The following is a 25,710-nucleotide window of genomic DNA, read 5'->3' as shown; positions in this document are numbered from 1 at the left end:
CTGTTTGAAAACTAACTTCTTAAACAAAGCTGATGGTCGGCAAATCACAAAAACAACAAAAATGCACAATAGTAGATTTAAGCTGAGCTGTGGTGCTTTCAGACCCCCCCCCCCCCCCCCCCCCCCCCCCCTGGTGACTGTAGGGTTAGGCTTAGCTATGCTATGGTGACTGGGATTGGGATTTTAACACTTAATATTTTGAAATATAAAGGAGGTGTAAGCACCACATTGTTCATATTCTCAGGAACAGTTTAATCTGTACATTTTCCATTTTTATCTTTTTATAATTATTCCCCTACTTCTTTGTAGTTTATACTTTATTTTTCTGGCATCCCAACCCATCACCCTTTGTCGGCTGCACATTGACATCACTAGCCTGACACCAGCTGATTCTGACTGAAGTCATCTTCCGCAGTCAGCATTTATGCTCCTGCATCTGTTCAGTTAGTTATGGGCAGGGGCGGATTAAGAAATTTTGGCCCCCTGGGCCTGACATGGTCTTGGCCCCTCAACCCCCGGCGCGTGCGGGCGCACACACACGCTATGCAAGAAATACTGTATACTGTGAACAGACATGCACACTGTCCTGTACAGAAGAGTGCACATACTGCACACACACTATTAGGTATACCACACAGACACTGACAAGCACAGGTTTCACACAGACACAGGGGGAGGGGATAAATGGCCTAAAAATAAACATTTTGGAAAATGATTATGCCCACTTCAGTGATGGTGCATTGGGTCATTTGAGAGATATTATGTATTGGAAGTTGGTAGCTATCATGAAATAAACCCCCCACCCCACCCAAAAAACTAAATCGGACATGATTTTTGCCCCCTTTTCCTCCCTTCTATCATTAAAAATAAAATAATATCTTAGGAAAACACTTTGGCATAACGGCAGCTGTGCAGCAAATTGAGGCTCAAAGTCTGTATCTATTTGTGGTTAAGCTTGAGGAGAAGGAGAAAGGTAAAATGATAACATGCATCGGAGAGCACCACAAAGAAAGGTGTAGGCCAGTTTATGGTACAAGGGCTGCATGCAGGTCAAGATAGCCCATTTCCAAGAATGCTATAGTGGCTGGACAGGCACTGGACATGTCCTGAACTCAGTGTCAGACGTGGCTGCCGAATACTTGGATGAAGTGAAGCAGCTGACAGATCTCATGCTGCCCCATCTGAAGACTGTCCTGGCCAGGCAGAAGATGGATGAGGATACCTTCCCAATGGACCCTGTCAGTGAACAGGCTAGTAACATTGATGGCACCCCTGTGCACAACATTGGGATGGAGAGACAATGTGGCAAGGTGGACTACAAACTGAAGAAGTTGGGCACACTGAACGCAGTCAATAGGTCAATAATTTTACAGAAGTGCCAGGAGCTTCAGAGGTTTCAAGGCAGCAGCACAAGCAAAAAGGGAGGTTGAACTCAACTGGAGTAAATTCATGAAGGCAAAATTCGAGAGTAGGGCAGATGAGAAACAAGAGATGGCTCAAAGAAAGGAGAGTAAGAGACTAGACATGCTGGACACACTGAAATCTTTTGATGGCCCCTTCACGATAGTGGGGAAGTTGAAAAGTTCCTTGTGGATGAAAGTCTGCACAAGAATGCAAAGCTGCAGAGAATGAAGCTTGAGGTTCAGTTTGCCAGAGAAAGCACCAAGCTTCTGCCTAAAGTCAATCCTATCTTCACAATCCAGGTGACACTTCCCAGAAATGGCGAAAGTGCAATTCTCCAAGTCATAATGGATACTTAGAATTTTATGGTGGTGGTAAGTATTCATGAAAACAGGTAGCCTAACATTAGTGAATGGGTGAATTCTGGAAATAACCTAAAAATCTTACACAGTGCACCTTTAAGCAAGGGGTTTCTTTCGTGCTTTCAATTTTGCAAAATCATCCACCACATCATTGAAGTCCAACTCTCTTGTCAGCTCACTCTCAATTGCCATTAGAGATAACGCATTTAATCTTTTCTGAGTCATTCTTGTGCGCAGCTCATTTTTTACTCTTGACAAAAGAGAGAATGAGCGTTCTCCCTCACAGTTACTGACCGGTAGAGTGAGAAAAATCTGTAGCGCAATGTATGTATTAGGAAACGTAGGCTGTAGTCCAAAATGTATTATTGTTTTGAGCAGTCCTGAAGGGGTCCTCTCCTCATCAGTGTTGTTGAGCTGTATAAAAGATTTTAACTGTATAAGCTCCTGTCCAAGACTTTTATTGAGGTCAGATGGGTATGATTCAGTGAGAATCTTGGCCTTGTGAAGGACAGAAGCATTGGACTCTGTATCCAAAGAGAAAAGGACACTGAACAAATTGTTCAGATGTTTGTAGGCCTCCAGACGGTGATTAAGGCTTGAACTCAGTTGATCAATAGAGGCAATACATGTCTCTATTTGAAACAGTTGCCTTCCCTCAAGCACGATTCATCAGCAAACTTTTTACGTTTCCTCGTCCGTTCAGCCCTGTAAGATGGGGTGCCACCCAACATGTTTAAGGCTTTCTGCTCAAAATGATCAAATAGATCTCTTTGGGAGAGAACAAAGGTGCGCAGAGATTCCAGCAATCTAACTGCTGTACCAAGGTCCATGTCTGCTTTTTGAAGTTGCAGACTTGTGGCCTGAAATCTGGACAGAACAGTGTCCCAAAAGCCTGCCATGAAGGCCATCTCAAGTGAATCCAGCTTCCGCACTAGACTGTCAGCTTCAGTTCGTGTGTCTCGTTTCTCTGTGTCGTCAGTGGAAATAACCTGTAGTGCTGCTTTTATTTTACTGTAGTTCTGCCACAGTGCTTTGGTAGATTCTGCACGGCAACTCCAACGCGTGTTGGATAAAGCTTTAAGTGTGAGATCTATGTTGGAATTGCCAAATACCCTGTCCCATCGGTGTGTGGATGCAGTTGTGAAGTTGTAAATAGACTGAATCAAGTCAAAATACTTAGAGACTTCATTTCCACATCTGTCAATGCTGTTGACTCCCACCAAATTCAAAGAGTGAGCTGCACATGGAATATAGTGTATTAATGGGTTGCTTTTCTTTAAGTGAGCCTGCAACCCATTATACCTCCCTGACATGTTGCTGGCATTATCATAAGCCTGCCCTCTGCAATTTGACAGCTCTAACCCTAGAGTTTCCAACACAGACATGACACAGTTAGCCAAACTTTCACCTGTATGGCTAGTAATGGGCTCAAAACCCACAAAGCGTTCAACAACACTGCCCTCTTTGCTAACAAAACGGAATATGAATGTCAATTGGTCCACATGAGATAAATCTGGGGTTGAATCCACAATGATAGAGTAGTATTTGCTTGCTTGCAGTTCATCTGCTATAGCCTGTTTGGTTTTTGCACCCATCAATTCAATGAATTCCTCACAAATGGTGGAGGACAGATATGAGGTATTACCTCGACCCATCTGCCCAAACTTTCTGATGTGATCCTTTAGAAAGGGATCAAATTCAGCCAGGACCTCCAGAATACCAAGGTAGTTCCCATTGAGAGGAGACCCTAACGATTCATTTTTACCCCTAAATGCAAGGCCCCTTTCTGCAAGGAATTTAATGACTGCAACAACTCTTTGTAACACCTGCCTCCAATAGCTGCTCTCTGCCTGAAACTGTTTGAACAGGTCTGCATCAACTGTGGCACCTTTGGCGTGGTTCAAGACTGCTTGCATGCAGGTTATGTGCTCAGCACTTTGCTCATGTTCACCAAATCTTTCTGAGTGTTTCCAATCACAATAGCCTGTCACAAAAGAATGCGTTTTTGGGGAAAACAGTTTGCATGCAAAGCAGTAAACATTACCAGTAGAGGGAGAGTACATCAGCCACTCTCTTTGTACTCGTTGTCCATTGGGCAAGTGTGAAGTAAAATGTTCATTGTTTAGGCATCGGGTTTTGCCTCCTAGCCCACTGTTCCTCACAGAAGCTGGATAATGGCTGTGACGGTTGTGAAATGATTTTGCACCTCTTTGAATAAGAACTTCCTTCATTGACTCAGTGAGGGTCTCAGCCCATTTAGCGGGATCATTAGGTAGAGTTGTCACTGTAGATGGTGTTGAAGAAAGATTCAGCTCATTTTCTATGCTGTCCAGAGGTGCAGTGACCTCACATTCATCCGAGCAACTGGCTACTGCTGAATTGGTTGAATCATAAGCATCAGAAGCATTTGGTTCAGTGTCTACACTTGTAGTGGTCTCAGGATCTTGGGAGCTACATGCTAGCTCAGGTGCATTGCTAACCTTAGCTGAATTTGCAGTAGCATTTATAGAATTGCTTTCAGCAGATGTCTTTGTACTGAAGAAGCTGGAGATATTTGGAACACTCTCAAGTAAAACTGATTCCTTTTTTTTTCTTTTCTTGCTGAATTTTTTTTCTAGCTCCTCCACTTAAACGTTTATGATCCATATTTCCCTTCTTTCTTTGCACATTGGCTCTTTGCCTATCACAACAGATAAACCAACTATGTGTGTGTGTGTGTGTGTGTGTGTGTGTGTGAGTTTGTTTGTGTGTTTATGATCGGTGCTGCTTCCTTCAAGTGTGTGAGGTGATTTAGAAAACTAGCAACCCAGCATCAACACTCCAAAGCAGAGAATAACAGCTTACTAGCATAGACAATTGAGAGCAGAGAATCAACTGATTCGTCTGATAGACAGCAGGAGAGCAGAGTGGTCAGTGATGATCGAATCAAGAAAATGTCTAAATGGCAAGGGAACAGACTGATTTGTACTGAGGAGAAAGAGAGAGAGAGCCAATTACAGTGAAATATATTCCAAAAGAGCCAAGTGACTAGCTGAAGGCAGGGACAAATGCCTTGGAGTGACCAACAAGAGTGCAAAGTACCAAATGGCAAAATGTGGGAAGACCAACAGGCAGATCTGCTTTTACCACTTATCTTCACAACCAAAAAGTCGCTAAATGATGTTTTTAGTCGCTAGCCAGGTATGGCCAAAAGACACGAAATCTAGCGGCAAAGTCGGTCAATCACACTGACAGTGAAACAAATATTTTGAAAAGATAATAATTGTACAACTTTGTGCACTTTTGTCTTCTATCTAAATATTTTCACAAAGGACACCAAAATGTTGCTATCTGCAGGCAGCTTGCTAGCTATGATGGCAGCAACGATGTCTGCCAGACAGGAGAGAGTGGTCAGTGACGATCGAATCGAGAAAATGACAAAATGGGTCAAAGACCAAAAAGTTATTAACTGACAGCAGTGACAAATGTCAGACTGTAAACTTTTTCGAAAGAAAAGGACAAAATGGGAAGATGCTGATAGTAACAGCAAAATGGAAAATATAAGAATTTCCAAGTAATGCTCAACTCAAGTGTGTGTGTGTGTGTGCGCGCGTTAAACTTCTTGTTGAATGATTTCAAATTATCTCTGAGTCTGAACTGAGGGAAAGGAAACCAAATTTTGAGCAGTCTCTCACGAGTTCAAAATACCAAATGAGGAGATTCTAAAAGAACAGACCGGTTTATGAAAGACTTGATGGGGGAAGGGCACAGCTAAGAATACTTGAGTGAGATTCTGTGATCCAAATTCGAGATAGAGCTTTTTGATAATGATAATTTGTCAGAGTAAGGTTGTGTAATCAAAATTTAAGAATGAGCTTTGTCAATCAATCAAGAATATTTGCATTAAGTTCTGTGATCAAAATTCAGAAACAACCTTTAATAATTGATAAAGAATATGTGAGTGAGGTTGTGTGATCCATCCAATTTGAGAATTAGCTTTGATAATAATGATTGAGAGCCTCTGGCCCTCTGTGGATCATGGCCGCGGGGCCAATTTTGCCTGGCCCCTTGGGGCCTCTGTTGGCCGTGGCCGCGGGGCCAAGTTGGCCTGGCCCCTTGGGGCCTCTGACCCTCTATGGATCGGGGCCAAGTTGGCCTGACCCCTCGGGGCCTCTGGCCCTCTATGGATCATGGCCGCGGGGCCAAGTTGGCCTGACCCCTTAGGACCTCAGGCCCTCTGTGGGTCGCGGCCGCGGGGCCAAGTTGACCTTGCCCCTTGGGGCCTCTTACCCTCTATGGATCGTGGCCGCGGGGCCAAGTTGACCTGGCCCCTTGGGGCCTCTGGCCTTCTGTGGCTTGCGGCCGCGGGTCCAAGTTGGCCTGGCCCTTTGGGGCCTCTGGCCTTCTGTGGGTCGTGGCTGCGGGGCCAAGTTGGCCTGGCCCCTTGGGGCCTCTGACCGTCTATGGATCCTGGCCGCGGGGCCAAGTTGACCTGGCCCCCTGGGGCCTCTGACCCTCTATGGATCATGGCCGCGGGGCCAAGTTGACCTGGCCCCCTGGGGCCTCTGACCCTCTATGGATCGTGGCCGCGGGGCCAAGTTGGCCTGGCCCCTTGGGGCCTCTGACCGTCTATGGATCGTGGCCGCGGGGCCAAGTTGACCTGGCCCCCTGGGGCCTCTGACCCTCTATGGATCGTGGCCGCGGGGCCAAGTTGGCCTGGCCCCTTGGGGCCTCTGACCGTCTATGGATCATGGCCGCGGGGCCATGTTGGCCTGACCCCTTGGGGCCTCTTACCCTCTATGGATCATGGCTGCGGGGCCAAGTTGGCCTGACCCCTTAGGACCTCAGGCCCTCTGTGGGTCGTGGCCGCGGGGCCAAGTTGACCTGGCCCCTTGGGGCCTCTTACCCTCTATGGATCATGGCCCCTTGGGGCCTCTTACCCTCTATGGATCGTGGCCGCGGGGCCAAGTTGGCCTGGCCCCTTGGGGCCTAAGATTATTATTTTTGCAAAAGTAGTTTTGCTTGGGTCGCGGCCGCGGGGCCAAGTTGGCCTGGTCCCTTGGGGCCTCTGGCCCCCTGGGCCTGGGCCCGGTAGGCCCGGTCATTAATCCACCTATGGTTATGGGTGTCTCCTGGTGTTTCCTTGGTTTTCATTACTATTACCCTCCCGTATGTGCTTCCTCTCTTCTGTTTCCCTTTATATTGAAAACTAGCAGCTTTCTAAACTTACTTTATCAAGATACGACCAGGGTCCTGCAATTGCCTCCTCCTTTTAGATTGTTGTTTTATAGGTATTCAATTAATGGTTCACAGTAGATTTATTTAGCACTGAATTTAAACAAAAAAGTCCCTGGTATACTTAGGCCCAGATCTAGATGTTAAAGCAGCACTAAACAACTTTTAGTTTTGGTCAATTTAGGCTCCCCACAGTGGTCAAAAGGTGTAGAAGTTGTTTTGCCTGAAGGAAGACCCCATTTCCCATGAGGACCAGTGTTTAGTAAATCCATAGCGTAGTAAAATATGGGTTTCCTGGTCACCTGCAGTTGGATTGAACCACATTTCTGTTTCTAGCAGCTGTGTGAAAGATGAATAGTGACGAGGTAAGGAATTTTGGGCCGTATCCCCACACTCCCCTCCCTCCCCTCCCACCACCCACCTTACAATGCCTGAATATCAGCCCTGCAAATTTGCACAAGTATAAGCTGTGTTCGAAGCTGGTGGCTGTGTTTTTTGAAAGTCAAATTTGTTGGCCAATTACGTTATAGCACAGCACCGTGGCCTGTTTGGATTAGAAGACTCCTTCATTTTCATCCCACAAATGCAGCCTACTTTTCCTTTCTGTCGGGAGGACTGGTCCGCTGCACCCTTCTTAGCCTTAGTTGTCCCGTAATTCAATGCAAGGTCAAGCACACCAGCTGCTCCGAGCTCAGATGAAGAAGCGAAATGCTGATGAAGAGAGCTGAATATGTAAGTGCAGGGTGGTATAATACGAGTATGTGAATACTTGCATCTTAAACTAATCAAAATTGTTAATTTAAATGGTTAGTGAGTCAGATATGCAGCAGGTCATGTTTGATTTATTGAAGAGTTTTATCTGTCCCTATGCACATGGGTTTGGCTGGTATTTAAGCACATATTCCGATATTCCTGCGGTGTGGGGACTATAATCTGAGAAAACTGTACTGCTCCTGAAGTTCCTTAATGTTTTTAGCCAACAGAACATTAGCAAGAAGTTCTGCATCCATTAGTTTCTTGGTATGCGAGTCACTTGTCACATTTGCTAGGTGACACAGGTTTGCAAAGAGAGGCGCAGTGACAGTAAGGGAAGGCTCAAGCTGTTTAAATCCATAGGTAAACTCCTCCGGTCTCAGTTTTTCCAAAGCAGAAGCCGCAAAAATTAAACACATAAATAAAGTCTCTCAGGGAAGCATAGACACATCAACTAACATTTTTATAACAAATGGGGAAAAGGGAAAGTGACATATGCAGTCTGCACATTTGTAGTTGTTTTGTGTGGCAGGGTTACTGCCACCCCCTTCAAAGTTGCTACAGTGCTAGTGAAAGCTGTAAATGACACTTAGTGTTGATTTAAACAAATACAACACATCTTACACATCTTATAAGTAATTGAGGACCACAGTATTATTTCTTTTTTGATGTACTGTAAATGCATTTTCTCTTCTCAAAGTTGTTTTTCCTCCTTCAAAAATTGAAAATAACATAATGAAATTTCCATAATAGGAAATAATGGTAAATGTACCTTTTTAAGTGTAAATAAGCTGCTGAGTTAGTATTGAGCAGATTTACTCATTTTCACTTTGGTTAGTTTTTGGTACCCAGCTTGTTGAAACAAATGTTTGTGACAGACAAACAGTGGTTATCTTTAGTGAACCCCATTAGCTCTCCAAATCAGACAGGCAAGTGGGGGCAGGCGGTTAGGCAAAGCCAGAGAGTACATATGATGACAAATTAGGGGGGGGAGAAAACTTGTCAGCATGACTTGAAAAGCCGAAAGATGAATGTATTTGAGTTAAGCCCTGTGCAAAACACGCAGAGACCACCTCTGGGTTGTGTGAGACATTTAGGAATTAGCCTGTCAGTACCTTGCTTTCCAGAAAATTTCACCATTAAGCATACATAATGATTAATTTAGATTATAAATGCTAGCTTTCTTGAGAAAAACAAACAAATTAAGAAGCTTAAATACACAGAGAGAAGTTCACAAAGTGAAGGTCTTGCACTGAGCAGCTGCACTGGTTTTCTCATAATGAGACAGATAAAAGTCTTAGATTTGTTTGTACGCTAAAGGTTAACGTTGGTGATCTTTAGGAATTAACATTTTAAGGAATATGAGTCTACTTTAATCATTTATATGGTATAGCATTACTTGTATACTGATAATGCTTTTTGCTGCAATGTTTGCACTCTTAAAGTGCGCGTTTTCTCCTCATTAACTACACATTAAGAATGGCAGCACAGTTAATAAGTGCTTTTAGAAAAAAAAAAATAAATAAAAAAAATAAAATCAGGGTTGATGTTTTAAAACTTTCTTAGTAATATAATGCTGGCCGAAAGGCCTCACAGGTTTAGAGAACAGATAAATAAAAAGCAGACATTGATTTCGGTATCTAAGATGAAATCTTGCCTTTGGATTGATTCTGCAGCACACACTGTTCCTTTACATAAAAGTTCTCAGCAAACAGCTCATCCTGTTCTTCGAGTTGATCTTGTCATGGCAACCACGTCTTCCACCACAAACGACATTCATATGCATGTGCAGACAAGCTGTATAATAAAGGAATGCTATGAGCCAAGATACTAAAATCATTAAATCCAACTGAAGTTGTATATGAGTCACATAGATATAATGACAAAGGAAAACAACAAAAAGTATGAGAAACATAGTTTCTCATACTTTTTTCTTTTTTTTTTTACATTGTCACAACAGTCCAGAGGCATGAATGAATATGAATAAAAAGTAGAGAAAGGTTCTCAGATTCCCAGGTTATGGGGATGTAGTTTTAACAACACACCTGCATAACCTACAAATCTGAGAACCTCAATTTCCTTAGTTATTACACGTGGGGTTTTGGAAAACTTAATGATGATGTTACGTCCACCTGGCTTGTTAGGTGGGGTAACATTAATGGAGACCACACAAGGATTTTTAGAGTTAATGAAAAAGGAAATGTATTAAATTATATTAAGTAAAACCTGAAAAAAGGATTACCTGAAATAAGAAACCAAAACAGATAATACAGAACCATAACCAATTAGAAATAAACAAACGCAACACAAACCTAACAAAACTCAATCATAAGGTACAAACCAAACCAACTGGGTTCTGAAGAGGGAGAGGAGGAAAAAAGCCTCCTGACTGCTGCAGCATGACAGCTTTTAAGCAGCAGAGCACCAATCAGGGGAAAAATCATAACACCTGCAGAAGGCCTGCCTCCAGGACCCTGAAAGAAAAAGCAGAGACCCCCTGCAGCCGTAACACCTCCCACCTTAAAACAGAGGACCCCAACAGGGACCTCTGTAACCATCTCAGCTTTTTGGTCAAACCATGGTTTAATTTTTCTCTGAGTCTTTTTAAGATTCTCAGAGGCTAGTTAGCCAGCCAAGTTCAGAGCATAGGCTGCAGGATAACAAGTGCTTCTACACATAACTGTTAGCAAATACACAGATCCTAACTTTGAAGGAATCAGTGGGCCAACACAATCCACGATCAAGTGTTCAAAAGGTTTACCAGCAGCCGGTATGAGAAAAAGTGAAGCTGGTTTCAAGGTCTGATTAGGTTTCCCAGTTAACTGGCAAGTGTGACAAGTTTTCACAAAATAAGCGACATCTTTTTCCAGACGTGGCCAAAGAAAACGTTGTAAAACTCGATTATAAGTTTTATTGACCCCTAAATGTCCAGACAATCCTCCATGAGCAGTTTTCAAAACAAGGTTTCTGAACTTGACTGGAACAACAACTTGATAAACTGGACCAACAATTTCCCCGTCACTATAAGGCAACCATTTACGTACCAACAGATCTTTTTGTAGAATATATCCACTTGACACTTTTGTGTCCTGTTCAGCTGCCTGGACTTGGTCAAACAGAGCAGCTAAGGTTGTTTCCTCCTGCTGGGCTGCAATCAACTCACTGAGTGACAAAGGAACAGGAAGAGTTGGCAAACAGGCAGTCTTCTCAAGAACAGAACCAGGCTTACCAAACTCAACCTCCTTATCAGCCACAGTTACTGCACAACCTGGAAAAGCCTCAGGAAAGTCTCGAGCACATACGTCTGACAAAGAAACGGATGGACAAGCTCGGACCACTGGAGGGGGTGCAACATCTCGCCACACACGTCCACCTGCCGGATTGTTTCCTAGAATGAGAGATACACCTTCCACAGGCAACGAAGGACGAAGAGCTATAGTTACCTCTCCTTGTACAAGTTCTGACTGCAAGTAGATCTTATGAAGAGGCACAGAAAGTTTCCAACCCAATACCTCTAATTAAGACACTACAACCAGTATCAGATAAAGGAGAAAATGGCAAAACAGATTCCAATATGAAAGATTCAGATGCTCCGGTGTCACGTAGAATCTTCACAGCCACTCCATTTGAACTGCCACTCAAAGAAACAAACCCATTTTTGATGAAAGGTGCATAGTCCTGTCCGACATCCTTCTCACAAATCTGGGGATCTGTAACAGTCAGTTCTGAAAAAAACTTATAGTCAACAGGTACAGCTAAAACAGTTGGTCTTACACTTTCAACTTTAGCTGGATGTGTAGACTCCACTGAATGCAACTGTGAAACACTGGCTAAAGCAACAGGTTTTTGATCATCTCGTTTACTCCTAGCCGATTTCATTTTGGTATTCAGAGGACACTCATTTTTCCAGTGTCCTTTCTGGGGACAATAGTTACAAACAGAGTCTGCTTTAGATTCCACCCCAGTCTTACCAGAGAACCAATCATGATGAGTGTTTTTCCAGTGTCCTTTCTGGCGACAATAGTTACAAACAGAGTCTGCTTTAGATTCCACTCCAGTCTTATCAGAGAACCAATCATGATGAGATTCCTGAAAGCTATAGCTGCCTTCCCAATTGTAATCCCTCAGTTTTATGGGTCAGAACATACTCATCTGCCAAGACAGCAGCTTTAGCAGCAGTTTTTACCTTTTGCTCGTTAACATATGTGGCAACCCGAGCTGGAATAATGGTCTTGAACTGTTCCAACACCATCAAATCACAAAGGGATTCAAAGTCCTTCACACCTTCAGCTGATAACCAACGATAAAACTGGGTGTTTAGTTGTCTGACTAGATCTGTATTTGTCTGGTTTTCAGCCTTCCTGCAGTTCCTAAATTGTTGCCTGTAATGTTCAGGAACCAGTTCATAAGCCTTCAAAACAGCTTCTTTAACAGATTTGTATACCTTTCTTTCAGCTGATGTTAATGAAACATAAGCTTCTTGGGCCTTACCCACCAGCACACTTTGCAGCAGAATGGAACAATCACGATCACCCCACTCATTGTCCTCTGCCATGTCCTCAAACAAAGAAAAAAAAACACATCAGGATCTTGTTCATTAAACTTGGGTACCAGCTTCAACATGTTAACCAAGTTATGTCCAGAAAACCTATCACCACCTTGAGACAGATTGAAAGATCCACCACTTAACCTGCCCTCAGACATCAACTTCAAGCGCTCAGCTTCCAACGATAATTTCTTAATCTCCAATTCATGTGCATACGCTAGCCTCTTTTCTTCGTGTTCATACGCTAGCCTCTTTTCTTCTTGTTCATACGCTAGCCTCTTTTCTTCTTGTTCATACGCTAGCCTCTTTTCTTCTTGTTCACGCGCTAGCCTCTTTTCTTCTTGTTCATGCGCTAACCTCTTTTCTTTTTGTTCTTGTTCATGCGCTAGCCTGTTTTCTTCTGAAGCTAGTTTTCTCTCCTCAAGCTCATGTGCTAGCCGCAATTTTTCCACCTCAAACCGCATTTCCATCTCAGTTCTCATAGATTGAAACTTTAATTGAGACTCTTGAGATACCGTTGGACCTGGCGAGTCATCATCCAACTTTGAAGCACCAGTTAAAGAATCTATGCCCCGGGAAGTTACATCTGACACATCAGCATCTGAAAAAGAAATGGCAAAGACATTTAGTTGTACAAGTTTGTCTTTTAAGAAACTCCTTAATTGAGGTTTTTTAAATCCTTTCGCAACTCCAAGGTCAATTTCAAAGTGTTCAGCTACTTGATGCATCTGCTCCTTAGTAAGCTTTTCCAACAGTTCTAAAGTTGGGGAAGCCAAAAAAGAACCCACAGTATCCATTTTCAACAAAAAATAATCCAACAAACCAACCTAATCAGAAAACACCAATTTTTTTGTTTCTTTTTCTTTTTTTTAACCAACAATCAGGAAGTGCATAACTGGTACAAACAAATGGCAAAACTCCATTATCCTAACACTAACTAACCGATCAAAGCCCTGACTAATCTTAGCCTAGTCTTCAGGCTTTCCTCCAAGAGCTAAGGCACTTTAAGCACCAAGATACCGCTGGCAGCAAATCCCTCCAGGCCAAAACCTCTCAGGCAGCAAACCACGGCGGTGCCCTCAGCCCAGAGTCCAGCCCAAAAATAACAAACTAAAATAATAAACAGGGTTGACTAAAATGGAGTTGCCAAACAACAAACACCAGATAGCACTTACCTGACACAAAACAAAGAGACTTCTCTCTCCCCCCCTCTAACAAAAGAGCAAAAATCCTCATGGACCTCCAACAACAAACATATGGAACACCAAAAATGTCCAAAATCTAGTAAGGTTCCAAAGACCTTAAAGTAGCCCAAAAACCCACAAACAACCTGCAACACAGGAAAACCAAAATCAGGGGCATGTAACTGCAACCTGAAAACAATCAAGGAGGCCAATTAAGCATAATTAGTCCACATGAATCGGACAAGCCCCCACAATGTTACGTCCACCTGGCTTGTTAGGTGGGGTAACATTAATGGAGACCACACAAGGATTTTTAGAGTTAATGAAAAAGGAAATTTATTAAATTATATTAAGTAAAACCTGAAAAAAGGATTACCTGAAATAAGAAACCAAAACAGATAATACAGAACCATAACCAATTAGAAATACACAAACGCAACACAAACCTAACAAAACTCAATCATAAGGTACAAACCAAACCAACTGGGTTCTGAAGAGGAAGAGGAGGAAAAAAGCCTCCTGACTGCTGCGGCATGACAGCTTTTAAGCAGCAGAGCACCAATCAGGGGAAAAATTATAACACCTGCAGAAGGCCTGCCTCCAGGACCCTGAAAGAAAAAGCAGAGACCCCCTGCAGCCGTAACACTATGAAGTTTCCAAAATGCCTAACTAGAAATTTGTTCGAAAGGAATAAGAGAAAGCTTACTAAATGTTTTTAGTAAGACATTTAACTGAAAAACTCTAAATTCCTTTCATATTTCATGTGTCGTGTCTTTACCATGCACCTACCATGCATTGTGACAATTTTTTTTTATTTAAGGTTTATACTGCTTCTTTCAAATAAAATTGGTATATGAAAGAATATTTGAACAGAGTTTAATGGTGTCAGGTTTTTAAATAGTTCTATTGCTTGGTAGTAAAACTCTTTGTTGACAACTACAGCAGTAAGGCTTATTTTGGTTATCAAGGTCTGTACACATCTCAGGATTGTTTTTTGTTTGTCTACTTCACTATACAGAAATTATCTAAGTTATTAACAATTTATGGCTGTCAGCTGTATGTCTGTAGGATTTAGGCCTGGAGACTGCTAGGCCAGTTCCCAGTACTCCATTTCTTTAGGCTTTCTTTGTTGCCTTGGGGTATGTTTTAAGCTATTGTCATACATCAGACCTCACTTGTAAGTTCTGACTGAGGGAAGAAATTTCTCTTCCAATAGCTTGTAATAGACTACTGGTCTTAAGGTGCTGTAAAGTAATTCTCTAACTTCCTTTAAAAAACCGTCTAAAGCGTTCAGATTTTAACAGTCAAACCTTAGACAGGTCTGTACCAGATTACAGGATTGCAGGACTTTCGTCCATTATGTTCTAGTGTGCATGGTTACTCTGCTCTTCTGAGAATAAGGTTAATATACAATTTGTGAGAGTGAAACCCAATTTTTATTCTTTCCCACCCAGCAAAAATTGGTTGAAAAGACAACACGATTTAAGTGAAAAGAGAATAGCTGCAATTTCAAGATAATTGAAATGACGTACAAAACTTTGTTTTCAACGTCTTTTATTTGACTAAATTGGGAAAAAAAATCGGACCGACCAAACAGCCAAATATTCAGCAAGTATTTCAGGACTAAATCAAGACTATGATGGACCAAACCGACTATCCTAAAAAAACGATAACACTAAATGATGTCTGGTGTTTGGGGGGGATTGTTTGTGCACACAAACTTGGTTAATTAAGTTGATTTTCTGTTGTCAACTGCCTTTGGATCATTAGTTTGTGCATCCATTGCAATTACTGTATATAATAATCTCTAACTTTCCTTCAAAGCCTTTTACTGATGATCTTGAAACCTATTTCAGCCATTTATGTATCAGCTTTATTTCATGTGGAAACCTTTGTCAGCTCTTTGGTCTTACCCTTGATGCTGGAGGGGATTGGGCTTTTAAACCACTACAAGTAAAGGTCAATGATCTGTAAATAGTCACCTATTGGAACATGACAGTTCTGTGTGAGTCACATTTCTAATAGTGCTGGTTAATCAACTGTAGTTGGAGGTTTTTCACTCATTGACATGCAAATCGATCTTAAACAATCTTATTATATCTTATTATAATTGACTTGCTCCTGGTAAATATTTTACACTATTTCAATAACAAAAATGAAAAGTATTGTAAAGTATAAAACAGTCAGTCGAGTCTAGTTAAGTGCAGTACATAAATCAGAGTACATTTACATTCTTGATGAAGAGAAGAGCAAATGCTTTATTATTAGAACCAGGAAGCGTCTTTGAAAAGACAAAGTCAGCCTAATCACAATAGAATAAAATATCACACATGAGATTTATTTATATTTTCAAATAACTCCTGGTCATTGAATACAATGTTTATTTTAAGGGACATCTATGTAGTCATTATAATAAGCTACAGAAAAATTGAGCCAATTGTTTGAATCTACTAACAGTTTCCAGACTTCTCTGGCAAATTGGAAAATAAAACTGCACAGCACCTTTTCCTGTGAGAGGAGCAATTACAAAAACGACATATTGCCATCAAGGGTCAAGTCACATTTTGTCCAAGTTTTGATTCTTTAGGCTATGAGTTAAAGTTAATACAGAGGTTTGCTTTTTTTTTTTTTTTTTTGGCACTTTATTGTTTCTCTTCTCTGACTAAAACTTCAAACAACATATCTGCTACTTACTGTGCAGAAGAAACCACGTTTTCTCGCAGTATCTTCTGGGTAAATGTCTTTGCAGAACTGCTGTCACAAGTGTGTGGTACTGAAACACAAAGCCAACAAAAATAAATAATTTCATACTTTTAAAAACATATTGGTCATGTACAGTAAAATCAAGCAAATTTGGCGATAATGGATTTATGGCCAAAACAAAAACAAAAGGCTGGTATGTTTGCATAAGAAATACATAATAATGTTTAGATAGATACAGAGAATGGATATCATAATTCAAGTATAGAACATGTCTCTTTCAGTTGTGTGTATTTTTTGTTTTAAAAGAGTCTGATCAAAACAGTGTGAGCAGGATGAGCAATCATTAGTGACAAAATATCTCACTGGATAAGTGTACTCTAGGGAGCCTTTATTCTTCAAACTCAGTTATATTTATACCAATATCACACGTTAAATGATGAAAACAACCATATATTTATTATTCCCCCATGAATAATAGTCTTTGTATGTCTTCCACTTTTTTGAGCACCAGGCAAATTGTTTTCAACCTCACATTTTTTTTCTTATTAGCTCTATTTAATAGCTTTTGTGAGTCTCTCTTTATCACCATTTCTATGCTTTTTTCAGTTTGCAAACATTACCAGAAAGGCAATGTTTGAAAATTTGGATTTGTGTAATTGCACATGTATTTAGTTAGATCTATGTTTGTTCAAACACAGCACTGTCTCTCTCCCTTCCTTTCTTTCCGTCTCTCTTTGAAGGAGGCCCTGCGGCTTTTCAGAGCTTTAATCTTATAATGGCTTCAATAACAGCAACCTTATCTTCATGACAGCTATTTCAAAGGCTTGGCAGGTTTCATGCACTGTACACCACAATGCACACCAACAGCAACACAGAACCACGAGAATACATTAAAATACACGTTTTGTCAACAAGGACAACAAACTTAGAGGGAAAACAACCTTGTTAAAAAAAAATAATAAAGAAAGATGGATGGAAGATGCTTTTAACATGAAGAAAAAAAATGATATCTATTATTGTGTTAGCAATTATTAAAAAAAACAATTTCATCTTTTTATTATTATTTAGGAACAGATAAAACTAGTAGAAAAAAAAAATCCCTGGCAAAGTTGTACTTTCTGTCAGACTAAATTAGCATGAAATAAGTTTTACTTTATGAATAAGCTAATTTAATAACATATAACATATTGAGAAAGCCAAAACAAGAATTTCCTGACCTCATCATTATGGCAAGCCACAAAAAGAACATTTTTCACAAAATTTATTTTTGCCAACAGATTTTAAGGCCTACTATAGAAGCTTTAGAAAGAATTTATGAGGAAACATAAATAAATGAGAGACTATGAAATCAACAATGCAAAAAAGCCAAAGGCAGTTTTAAAGTAACCCCGGTTTTATAAGCATGCCAGTATTGCTACAGGGCAACCACTTTAATGAAATGTATTCTCTTTTGTTTAACGTTTTTTTTTATTTTAAACTTTGAAATCAAGAAACACTTTTCCTAGATTCTAAATGCGTTTTGTGACAGATATTCATAGACGTTTGCAAATTCTGCATATATAAGAATTGTAGATCATAATTCATACCATCAAAAATGAAGGGCAGATTTGATGCAATATTCTATATGGTTCATTGATGACCTTTCTATTAATAATGCTGTAGAATGAAGCCACGTGCACATGACAATGCAGTATTTGTGTGCTGCATGTTTCTCTGTGGAACAGTATGCCCTGTCATACCAATAAAACAGGCAGTAAAATAGCTTGAACAGTAAAGGAGTACTGAATGTTGCCCTGGCTGATTAGGCATGAACCTTATGTGCCACAACAAGTCTGATCTACAAGGCTTCTCTAACCAGTAGTCCATGGAACAGATTTGGTTCCCCAGTGCCAGAGAATGCAGGACAGCCTAGTAGTAAAAGACGGTCAAGTATATTCTGGGTGTACATTATTTTCAAACACATTTTTTGAACTTCATGTAAAACATTTTAAAGTTACACATAGCTACATGTTTGTAAGTTAAATATGGTGCATTGTTTTAGTTGTGGAATAGATCATAATGTCCTTTCTCCAGGTTTTATTAGATTCAACCCTCACCCCTCCTCCACTAGCGAAGATATTCCCAGCTCCAAGTCACTCATCCTGCTTGGCTCCCCTTTGTCTCTGTTGGATGGGGGGATTGAAGAGTGTAATTGGTCGAGCCTGCTCAGGTGAAAGCAGGCCTCTTGTCTGGGGACACAAAACCGTCTCTCTGTGTGTGTCTGCAATACTGCAAGGTCAAAAGGACACTCCACATTAGGGGACACACACAAACACTCACATAAAATACTCTTCATTCATCCTCCAGCCCCCAACAATTGATGCAGCTACCTGGGAAAGGTAATTATTTGCTCTTGTGTCCATCTTCTGGTTTTCACAAGATATAGCTGCCTGATGTAAGAGGAACCAGGGACCAGATTCTCCAAACTTTAGTCTTTTGAAAAAATTGTTTTGATTAAACTCAGTTATTTGCATGTTTCACGCAAAAAAGGAAAGAAAAAGAAAAAAAAACTTGCTGTTGGTGTCTATCAATACATTTCTCTATGATTTTATAAAGTTTGAGAGCAACATGTAAATGCTGCAAACTATTTCAGAGGTAAATCTGTTTCAGCCACAGAAATATACTTTTTGTGGTCAAAAAATATATCATTGAATTCTAACATGCAATCTCAGAGTAATTAAAAGTAGTTTAAAATGCTACGGTTGCATTTTAAAACACTGTGGTAGGACAAAGGGGTTTGTTTAATGAAACAGGTTTACTGAAAACTCTAAGTTTTCTAAACCTGAAATCAGGGAAACTCTGAGTTTCCTCAACCAGTGTTTCAGTCACCATAGTAACATTCTCCTCAGAGTGAACCTTTGCTCAGTAAACTCAGAGTGTCCTCTGTCTCCGCTCTCCTTACAGCCAATCGTGTTTGCTTTATTATTTTATTTACAAACATTGCATGTCCATTTGATGAGGATCTTATAAAAGAATGATCAGTATTTTTTTCACTGAGAATAAAATTTTTATTGGGAGAGAATTCTACAACTCAGTTGACAGGATATGAGATTTTTTTGTTTATAGTATGTTTCATATGAATCACATGCGGATCATTTTACCTTTATTTAATTTTTTTTTTTACAGTATAAAGAACGACTGAAATTAGATTAAATAGATTAAATAAGGAAAGGGAATTACTTAAGGGTTAGGGTAAGGATTTGGATTCGTTCAACCTACTGAGCCTTCGGGCAAAATCTGAAGCCATTCTATGAGACTGATAACCGCTGACAACAACCATTTATTGGGATGATATCAGAAATGGCTGCAAACAGCCACTTATTATTTACTGTGTAAAATAAGACAGAATCAACATAAGTAGGAGCCCTATAAGATGATACACAGGTCCTATATGTTAGGATGTTTTCAGACTTCATCTTCACTTCCTGCCAGATCATTTTAACTAAATAGATACATTGATCCACTATCATTCAAGAAATGAACTTATAATGTTATTGTGGTCACCACCACCTATGGCAAGCCATTTTGATATGTATTAGTTTTACTGAACATGTATTTCTGATATCAGAAAAAATAAAATAAAATCCTTGTCAAAATCCCTATTTCAAACAAAATGACATTCTTCACATCCAGAATAAAAAATCTTGATTTCTAGAAAATAATTCCAGATCTCCATATTCAGATTGTTACTGGTCAGCATTTATATTATTTTGACTATGAAGAAATGCATTTCGGATATGATAAATGCATATTTAAGCAAGCTGATACATTTTAAAATGGCCACTTAAAATATGTAAACATTTCTAGATATATACAACAAAATGTTTATTTTATATTATTACAGTTGTGTCTTCCCCTTGGCCATCATATTCTACTTTACAGCTTAAGCACTGTTTCTTTGTCTTTTAAACACATTCTCCCTTTTCTTTCCATTTCTGCATTAAAATCTCTAGTTCCAGTGGGGTGAAACAGGCACTTCCTGTTGCCTGTTTTCATGATAACTCGTCACTTTGGGGCTCCACTGATGATGGCTTTTTAAACTTGTTACGCATATTGACAGATAAACTTTTGGAATCACAAATCATCCACAAATCTATGAGTAGATATTAGGTTACAATTCAACCTACTTGTCGTCTTCCACTATATGTAGGACCAAGTTACAGGGGCAGCAGTCTCAGCAAAGATTTCCAGACTTCGCTCTCTCCAGACATGTTTCCGTCTTTGTCCAGCCATCCTGTGAAGAAAGCTAAATTCAAACGCTTGTATACATGATCTCGGTCTTTCTGTCATGATCCAGGTTTTATTGCAGGTTCAGATTTCCATGAGTCGAGCAGTGAGTTCAGACTGAAAAGCACAGATGCAGACAGGCAGGCTCAGCAGTTGAGGGACAGAGACCAGATAGGATTCCAGGATAACTACAAAACTTTAAACTGGTCTCCACCTGGGAACCAGGCTTACGGGAGTTTAAACTGTACTTCAGAGCCAGGATATGATCAGGAGACAAGAAAAATACCAAGACTCTCTCAACCCACTGGCCTACTGGGACGGGAACCTCAACGTAGGAATCCTTCAAACTAAAACTCGCCCCAAAACCAGACCCCTTTGGCCCTTGGCAGTTCATAAAAATCCAGTCCATAAAGCCCTTAAGAAAAAGGGCAGCACTGCCGGAGTCCAACATGCACCGTAGACAGGTCTGACTTAATTGATTTTGGTTAAGGAGATCTTTATAATATTCCTTTCCCCATTCAATGATCTCCTCACTCAGGGTTAGCCTTCCTTAATGCCAGTATCGACCACTGTAAATTTTGCCATAAAAGAAATTGCAGACCTCTATTGCCAATGAATGGTTAAAGGCAGCCTGTTTGGCAATATGGCCCACTCTGACATGAGAGTTGAAGTCCCCCAGTATAATTATGGAATCCCTTGGAGGCCATCTAACACCTACCCCAGGGATCCTAAAAACACATGTTATTCCGTACTACTGAAAGTGAAAGGATGTGACCCTGATGTCCTGTGATAAACCCAAACACAAGATGAGCAGAGGGGGAAAGCAGACCTATCTTAACCCTCTGTCTCTCACAGAGGGCCACTCCAGAATAGAGGAGTGTCCATCCTCTCTCTAGAAGCTGGGTTCTAGAGCCCAGGCTATGTGTAGAGGTAAGCCTGACTATTCCTAGTCAGTCGCTGGACTGTCTACACAAGCTGAGGCTCCTTCCCCCCAGTGAAGTTAAATTCCCCATCCCAGAACCAGTGTAAGCTTCCATCAGGTCGTCATGGACTCCATCTCTGAATGCTGCCCGCTGGGGGATGGCCTCAGATCACTCCTTTGGGCTCAGCCTGGACAGGTCCTGTGGAGAGGAACCTGACCACCAGACGGTCACTGATGAACCCCAAAACCAGTTCTGGCTTTAGCTTGGGGTCTCAGCTCTGCTGTACCAGGTGATATCACCTCCCCTTAATTTTTTTTGTCCTCATAAAGGCTTTTTGAACCACCCTATGATTGATTAATCATACAGAGACTGCTTGCCTTGGGGGACCCTACCAGAGTACAGTAATTTAATCCCCTGACAACATACGGTCTTGGATCATCTGGGCACTGACACCCCTCCACCATGTTAAGGTGGTGGATCAATGAGGGCTTTTTCACCCTTTCAAAATTTTATACAAAAAGAAAAAAAAATACGGGGTTGTTTTCAGAATAAGGTGACCCCAAGACACCACTTCTTGCTTAATTTCTGCAGCACCATCTATTGTATTTGTGTAAATCAAACAGGTGTGAATACATATACGTATATATAATTTGATATGAATTAGGCTGTGTTGTTAAGTTCTTGAAAGATGATAGTAGATTTGAAGTAGTGCTATGTAAATCAATTCATGAAACTGAACTGTATCTTCATATTAAGTTTTTATAGAAATTGGTTGGTTCTTTTGTGAACTTGGGAATGTTTTCCATTTGTATATTGCTTTGTGTACAAAGGGCAAGCTCCTTTAACATATTCTTGCAGTCAAAAGTATTATAAATACAGCTAATTCATTCCAAAAAAGCTAAAAATACATAATAACAATACACTGGACTTGGTTTCGAAGTTTGAAGACGTTTTGTTTCCCTCCCAGGAAGCTTTTTTTAATTCAAAATGTCAGAATTATCATTGAGTTTGAAGCTTTGTATAGTAGCCTAAAAAACTTGTTTTGGCTTAGAAAATATGCAAATTAGCAATTCGCATGTTTTCTAACCCAAAACAAGTTCATTTATACTATTACCTCTAACAAAGGTAGTAGGTCAATGATCCTGTCCTAACCTGTCCTGTAGCAAATGTTTACCCCAAAATCCACAGAAAAGCAAAGATATGTTTCATACTTAACTGAAAAAAATCTCAATACATGTGGAGCTGCTAATACCAGATAGGGAACTTTTTTTCAAGCTTCAACAAACAGAAAGGACTACAAACCTACCAAAGTCTAGAAAAGACAAAACTTTTCCTTCATAGATTTATGGCCGGCATGGGTGGCCCCATCTAGAAGCCTTATCATCACCACACTGTGAGACACCACACTGACACTGAATATGTGGTCTTAGGCACAATACATCACCCTTTGGCCTTTCACTCACCCACACTGCAGCGGTTGTCTTTAGTTTCTCTACGGCCCGTGACAGAAAGCAAAGAAATGAGGTATTTGAGAAAGCCCTACGTCATTTGGCATCGATCAAAGATATTTGATTTTCTGTTGATTGGTGCACTTATGACATTTTTTTTAGTTTGAATAGGCTGGATGAATTGGTGTCAGTAAAATCCCAAGCTTTTGAGCCCCACATGATGTATTCACCTGGTGATACACTGTCCCTGCACATCATGTACTAGGATATTTGGTCTCAGCGGGACAGTTATTTTTCTCTCATTTTGGTCAAATGCCAGCAGCACGGCACTAACACAGCAAGGCTGAAACTTTAAAAACTTGTAAGTATATGAGAACCATTGTAACCTAAATAACAAAATGTCAAGCCTTATATGTTTTCCTGTCCCCCTTTTACAAAACCACAACAATGGATTTGATTTTACCCTTTTGTCACACATCAGCATAGAATATCAGGTAGGTAACAGCTTTTGCACTGCAAGACAACTAAAGTAGAGCACCACTAATGGACAAGCAGCTATTATTTATTGCCCAAGAGCAAAACAAAAACAATGCTCCTGGATCATGCAGGAATATTATAAAATGTATTTGATCACTTATGGATTTCTGCTCTTTTGCTACAATAGACACATCTTAAAGGAGCATAGCATTCCAGAATTTTTACAGCTTGCCCCTCAGACAAAAAACTTAAACTGACAAGGGCTCTGCACACACATCTGAGAATAGAAAAAACTCTGCAGGCTGCTGCTGCAACTGCACAAGTATATTGTTTAGACACATAAATTCACCTGGAGTAAGAAAGCTATAAATATTTAAGTTATTTGAACTGAGCTTCTTTTACCATTTTTAGCAAACAGAGACTCATTCTTCCAATTCGACCCTTTTCATTGTACTAAAGCAAGTTTTATTTCTTACTTTTGGTAGGAATCTCTAACACAAGTATAGGAGAAAATGTGGCTGGTCTTTTGTGATCCATCTTTAGAACTTTTACCCCGTTCTCTCACTTCAGTGGAGCAGCCGAGAGAACAAGATCATGCAGCACCTTGCACTCACACCCAAACGATTTCATCCGAATCACTCTCATTACAGTGCTGATTAAAGCTAATGAGAGCTATAACACGTAACACAATAGTTAAGGCATGTATGGAAAAGAAAAATATTATATTTACTCTTTGAACTTGCACAATGCACCTTTAAGGTGAGATAAAATAGGGGGCTGCCTTAATTAATAAGTTTGCCGCTGGAGTAATTATAGTTGTTCATCCACTTTTGGGTGAGCGCCAGTGTTAAAGTTTTTTTTGGTTTGTTGTTGTTTATTTTGTAATTTGTGGATATTTTGTTCTAGATATCACTAGATTTCCAAAACATTAGAAATTCCTTTTTAACTCTTTCCAGACTGATGTAGCCTATGTCAGCACATGTGTGACATTAATAAGCCTGAATGAACACTGTTACTCTTCTCTTCTTGAATGCTTCTTTGACTTTAAGTCAAGTCCTTTTGGGGTGAACAATAAACCAATGGCAATGGAACCAATGACTTCCGATTCTTTGGTGGAAAGTAGCTGAAGTCCTCTCCGTTTGGATGAAAATTGTCTAGTAGGTTTTGAGTTTGTGTACTTGGTTTTAGGTTGAATAATTACTTAAGCTTTAATCTATTTAAAACCATTTTATTGTGTCTCCGGCTGTGTTTTTGGTGTTTTTGTTTACCTAGAAGGCAAACCGTCCTCCCAGTCTCCAATCTTGCAGCATCTTTCAGATTTTCTTTCAGCATTTCCCAGGTTTTATATCTTTTCACAATGAACGGTGACCAGCTTTTATATCCTTGATGCAGAAAAGCATTCTAAGGCACTGTCACAAAGTATTGATTAAAACTTTTTTTGAAATAATTTAATAATAAGAATAAACATATTACATGGGATTTTTCTTTTTTGCAAAGATCTCTCTCCTTAATATAGGATCATAACATACGATAAACAAATACCCTAAGACTTATGTTTTTTATAGGTATAAAAGGTAAAAGGGAAGTCCTGGAAAGAAAATACATTAGAGTCCAAATTCTTTTTGCCAGCTCTGTGAATTTTCTGATTCTTCAGCAAAATGAGGAAAGATCCCCCATCGTGTTATATTTTATTTCGAGACTCCTAACTCCTCCTTCCTTGATGTGTCATAACAAGTTGTTTTAGGACATGTAAAAGTACACTGCCCAAGCAAACACATGGCCTCACACAAAGAAACAACAGGCTGAACAGGTAACTGGCCCTTCAGGTAGTGAGTAAATTTAGAGCATTCAGGGAGTATAGGTTCTCAGGTGCAAAAAGAGAGCCATGAAAATGAAACTGAGACGGAGAGAGGAGAGACCGGTTCTCCCAAGTGCACCTGAACAAAGTGAATAACAACAGCTGGCCTTTAAGATGTTAACTTTGTTATTTGTACCTGTAACTGATCTGGCGAAGTAAAAAGTTACAGGCGCTCAGTAATGCCCCAAAATAATGACAGACAAATATGGTGACAGATTCTAAATAAATCAGCTGAAACTAACAGAGATAGGAGGCGGGTGCATGAGTGATCCACTTTAAATTAATATTTTTTTGAAGCAGTTTTCTATTGGGTTTCAGGATTCAGCTTACGATAGTTATATTCAGTAATCCTAAAATAATTTAGATTTTTCTGACAATTGCACGTTTACATATTTTAGCTGAAATCATTTAGGAGAGGTTACAAAAGATACCACTGTACAAAGATATATGTGAGGGAAAGGGTACAAAGAGCTCTAAGGCAGTATTTAAAACCAAAAGCACAATGGAAACATGAATCGATATATCAAGAAATTATTAGACTACAAAAGCTGGCTGTTTCTCGAAAAGGAAACATA

At 40.1% G+C, this 25,710-nt stretch overlaps 1 protein-coding gene across 1 annotated transcript; it reads right to left on the bottom strand.

Annotated features, from left to right (window-relative positions):
* Positions 1-2,395: 2,395 nt before the first annotated feature.
* On the bottom strand, positions 2,396-12,285 carry LOC119793319 (zinc finger MYM-type protein 1-like). The gene is made up of 5 exons (XM_038300443.1): positions 12,222-12,285; positions 11,879-12,020; positions 11,702-11,789; positions 10,960-11,206; positions 2,396-4,248 (listed from the first exon to the last, which is right to left on the bottom strand). The coding sequence occupies exons 1-5, from the start codon at positions 12,283-12,285 to the stop codon at positions 2,396-2,398; spliced, it is 2,394 nt and encodes a 797-aa protein (XP_038156371.1).
* Between the last annotated feature and the right edge of the window lie 13,425 nt (positions 12,286-25,710).

The sequence above is a fragment of the Cyprinodon tularosa genome, unplaced genomic scaffold (genome assembly GCF_016077235.1).
Source record: "Cyprinodon tularosa strain WSP-4 unplaced genomic scaffold, ASM1607723v1 ctg45, whole genome shotgun sequence".
Classification (NCBI taxonomy): domain Eukaryota; kingdom Metazoa; phylum Chordata; class Actinopteri; order Cyprinodontiformes; family Cyprinodontidae; genus Cyprinodon; species Cyprinodon tularosa.
This window is presented reverse-complemented; position numbering and strand designations above follow the sequence as displayed.

Excerpts from the sequence above, each read along its gene's own strand:
- LOC119793319 (XM_038300443.1), bottom strand. The coding sequence starts at position 12,285 with ATGGCAGAGGACAATGAGTGGGGTGATCGTGATTGTTCCATTCTGCTG. Across the intron at positions 11,790-11,878 it reads GCTGCTGTCTTGGCAGATGA|ACTGGAGTGGAATCTAAAGC; the intron begins GTATGTTCTGAC and ends TTCTCTGATAAG. Across the intron at positions 11,207-11,701 it reads TCATCATGATTGGTTCTCTG|ATCTACTTGCAGTCAGAACT; the intron begins GTAAGACTGGGG and ends CCTCTTCATAAG.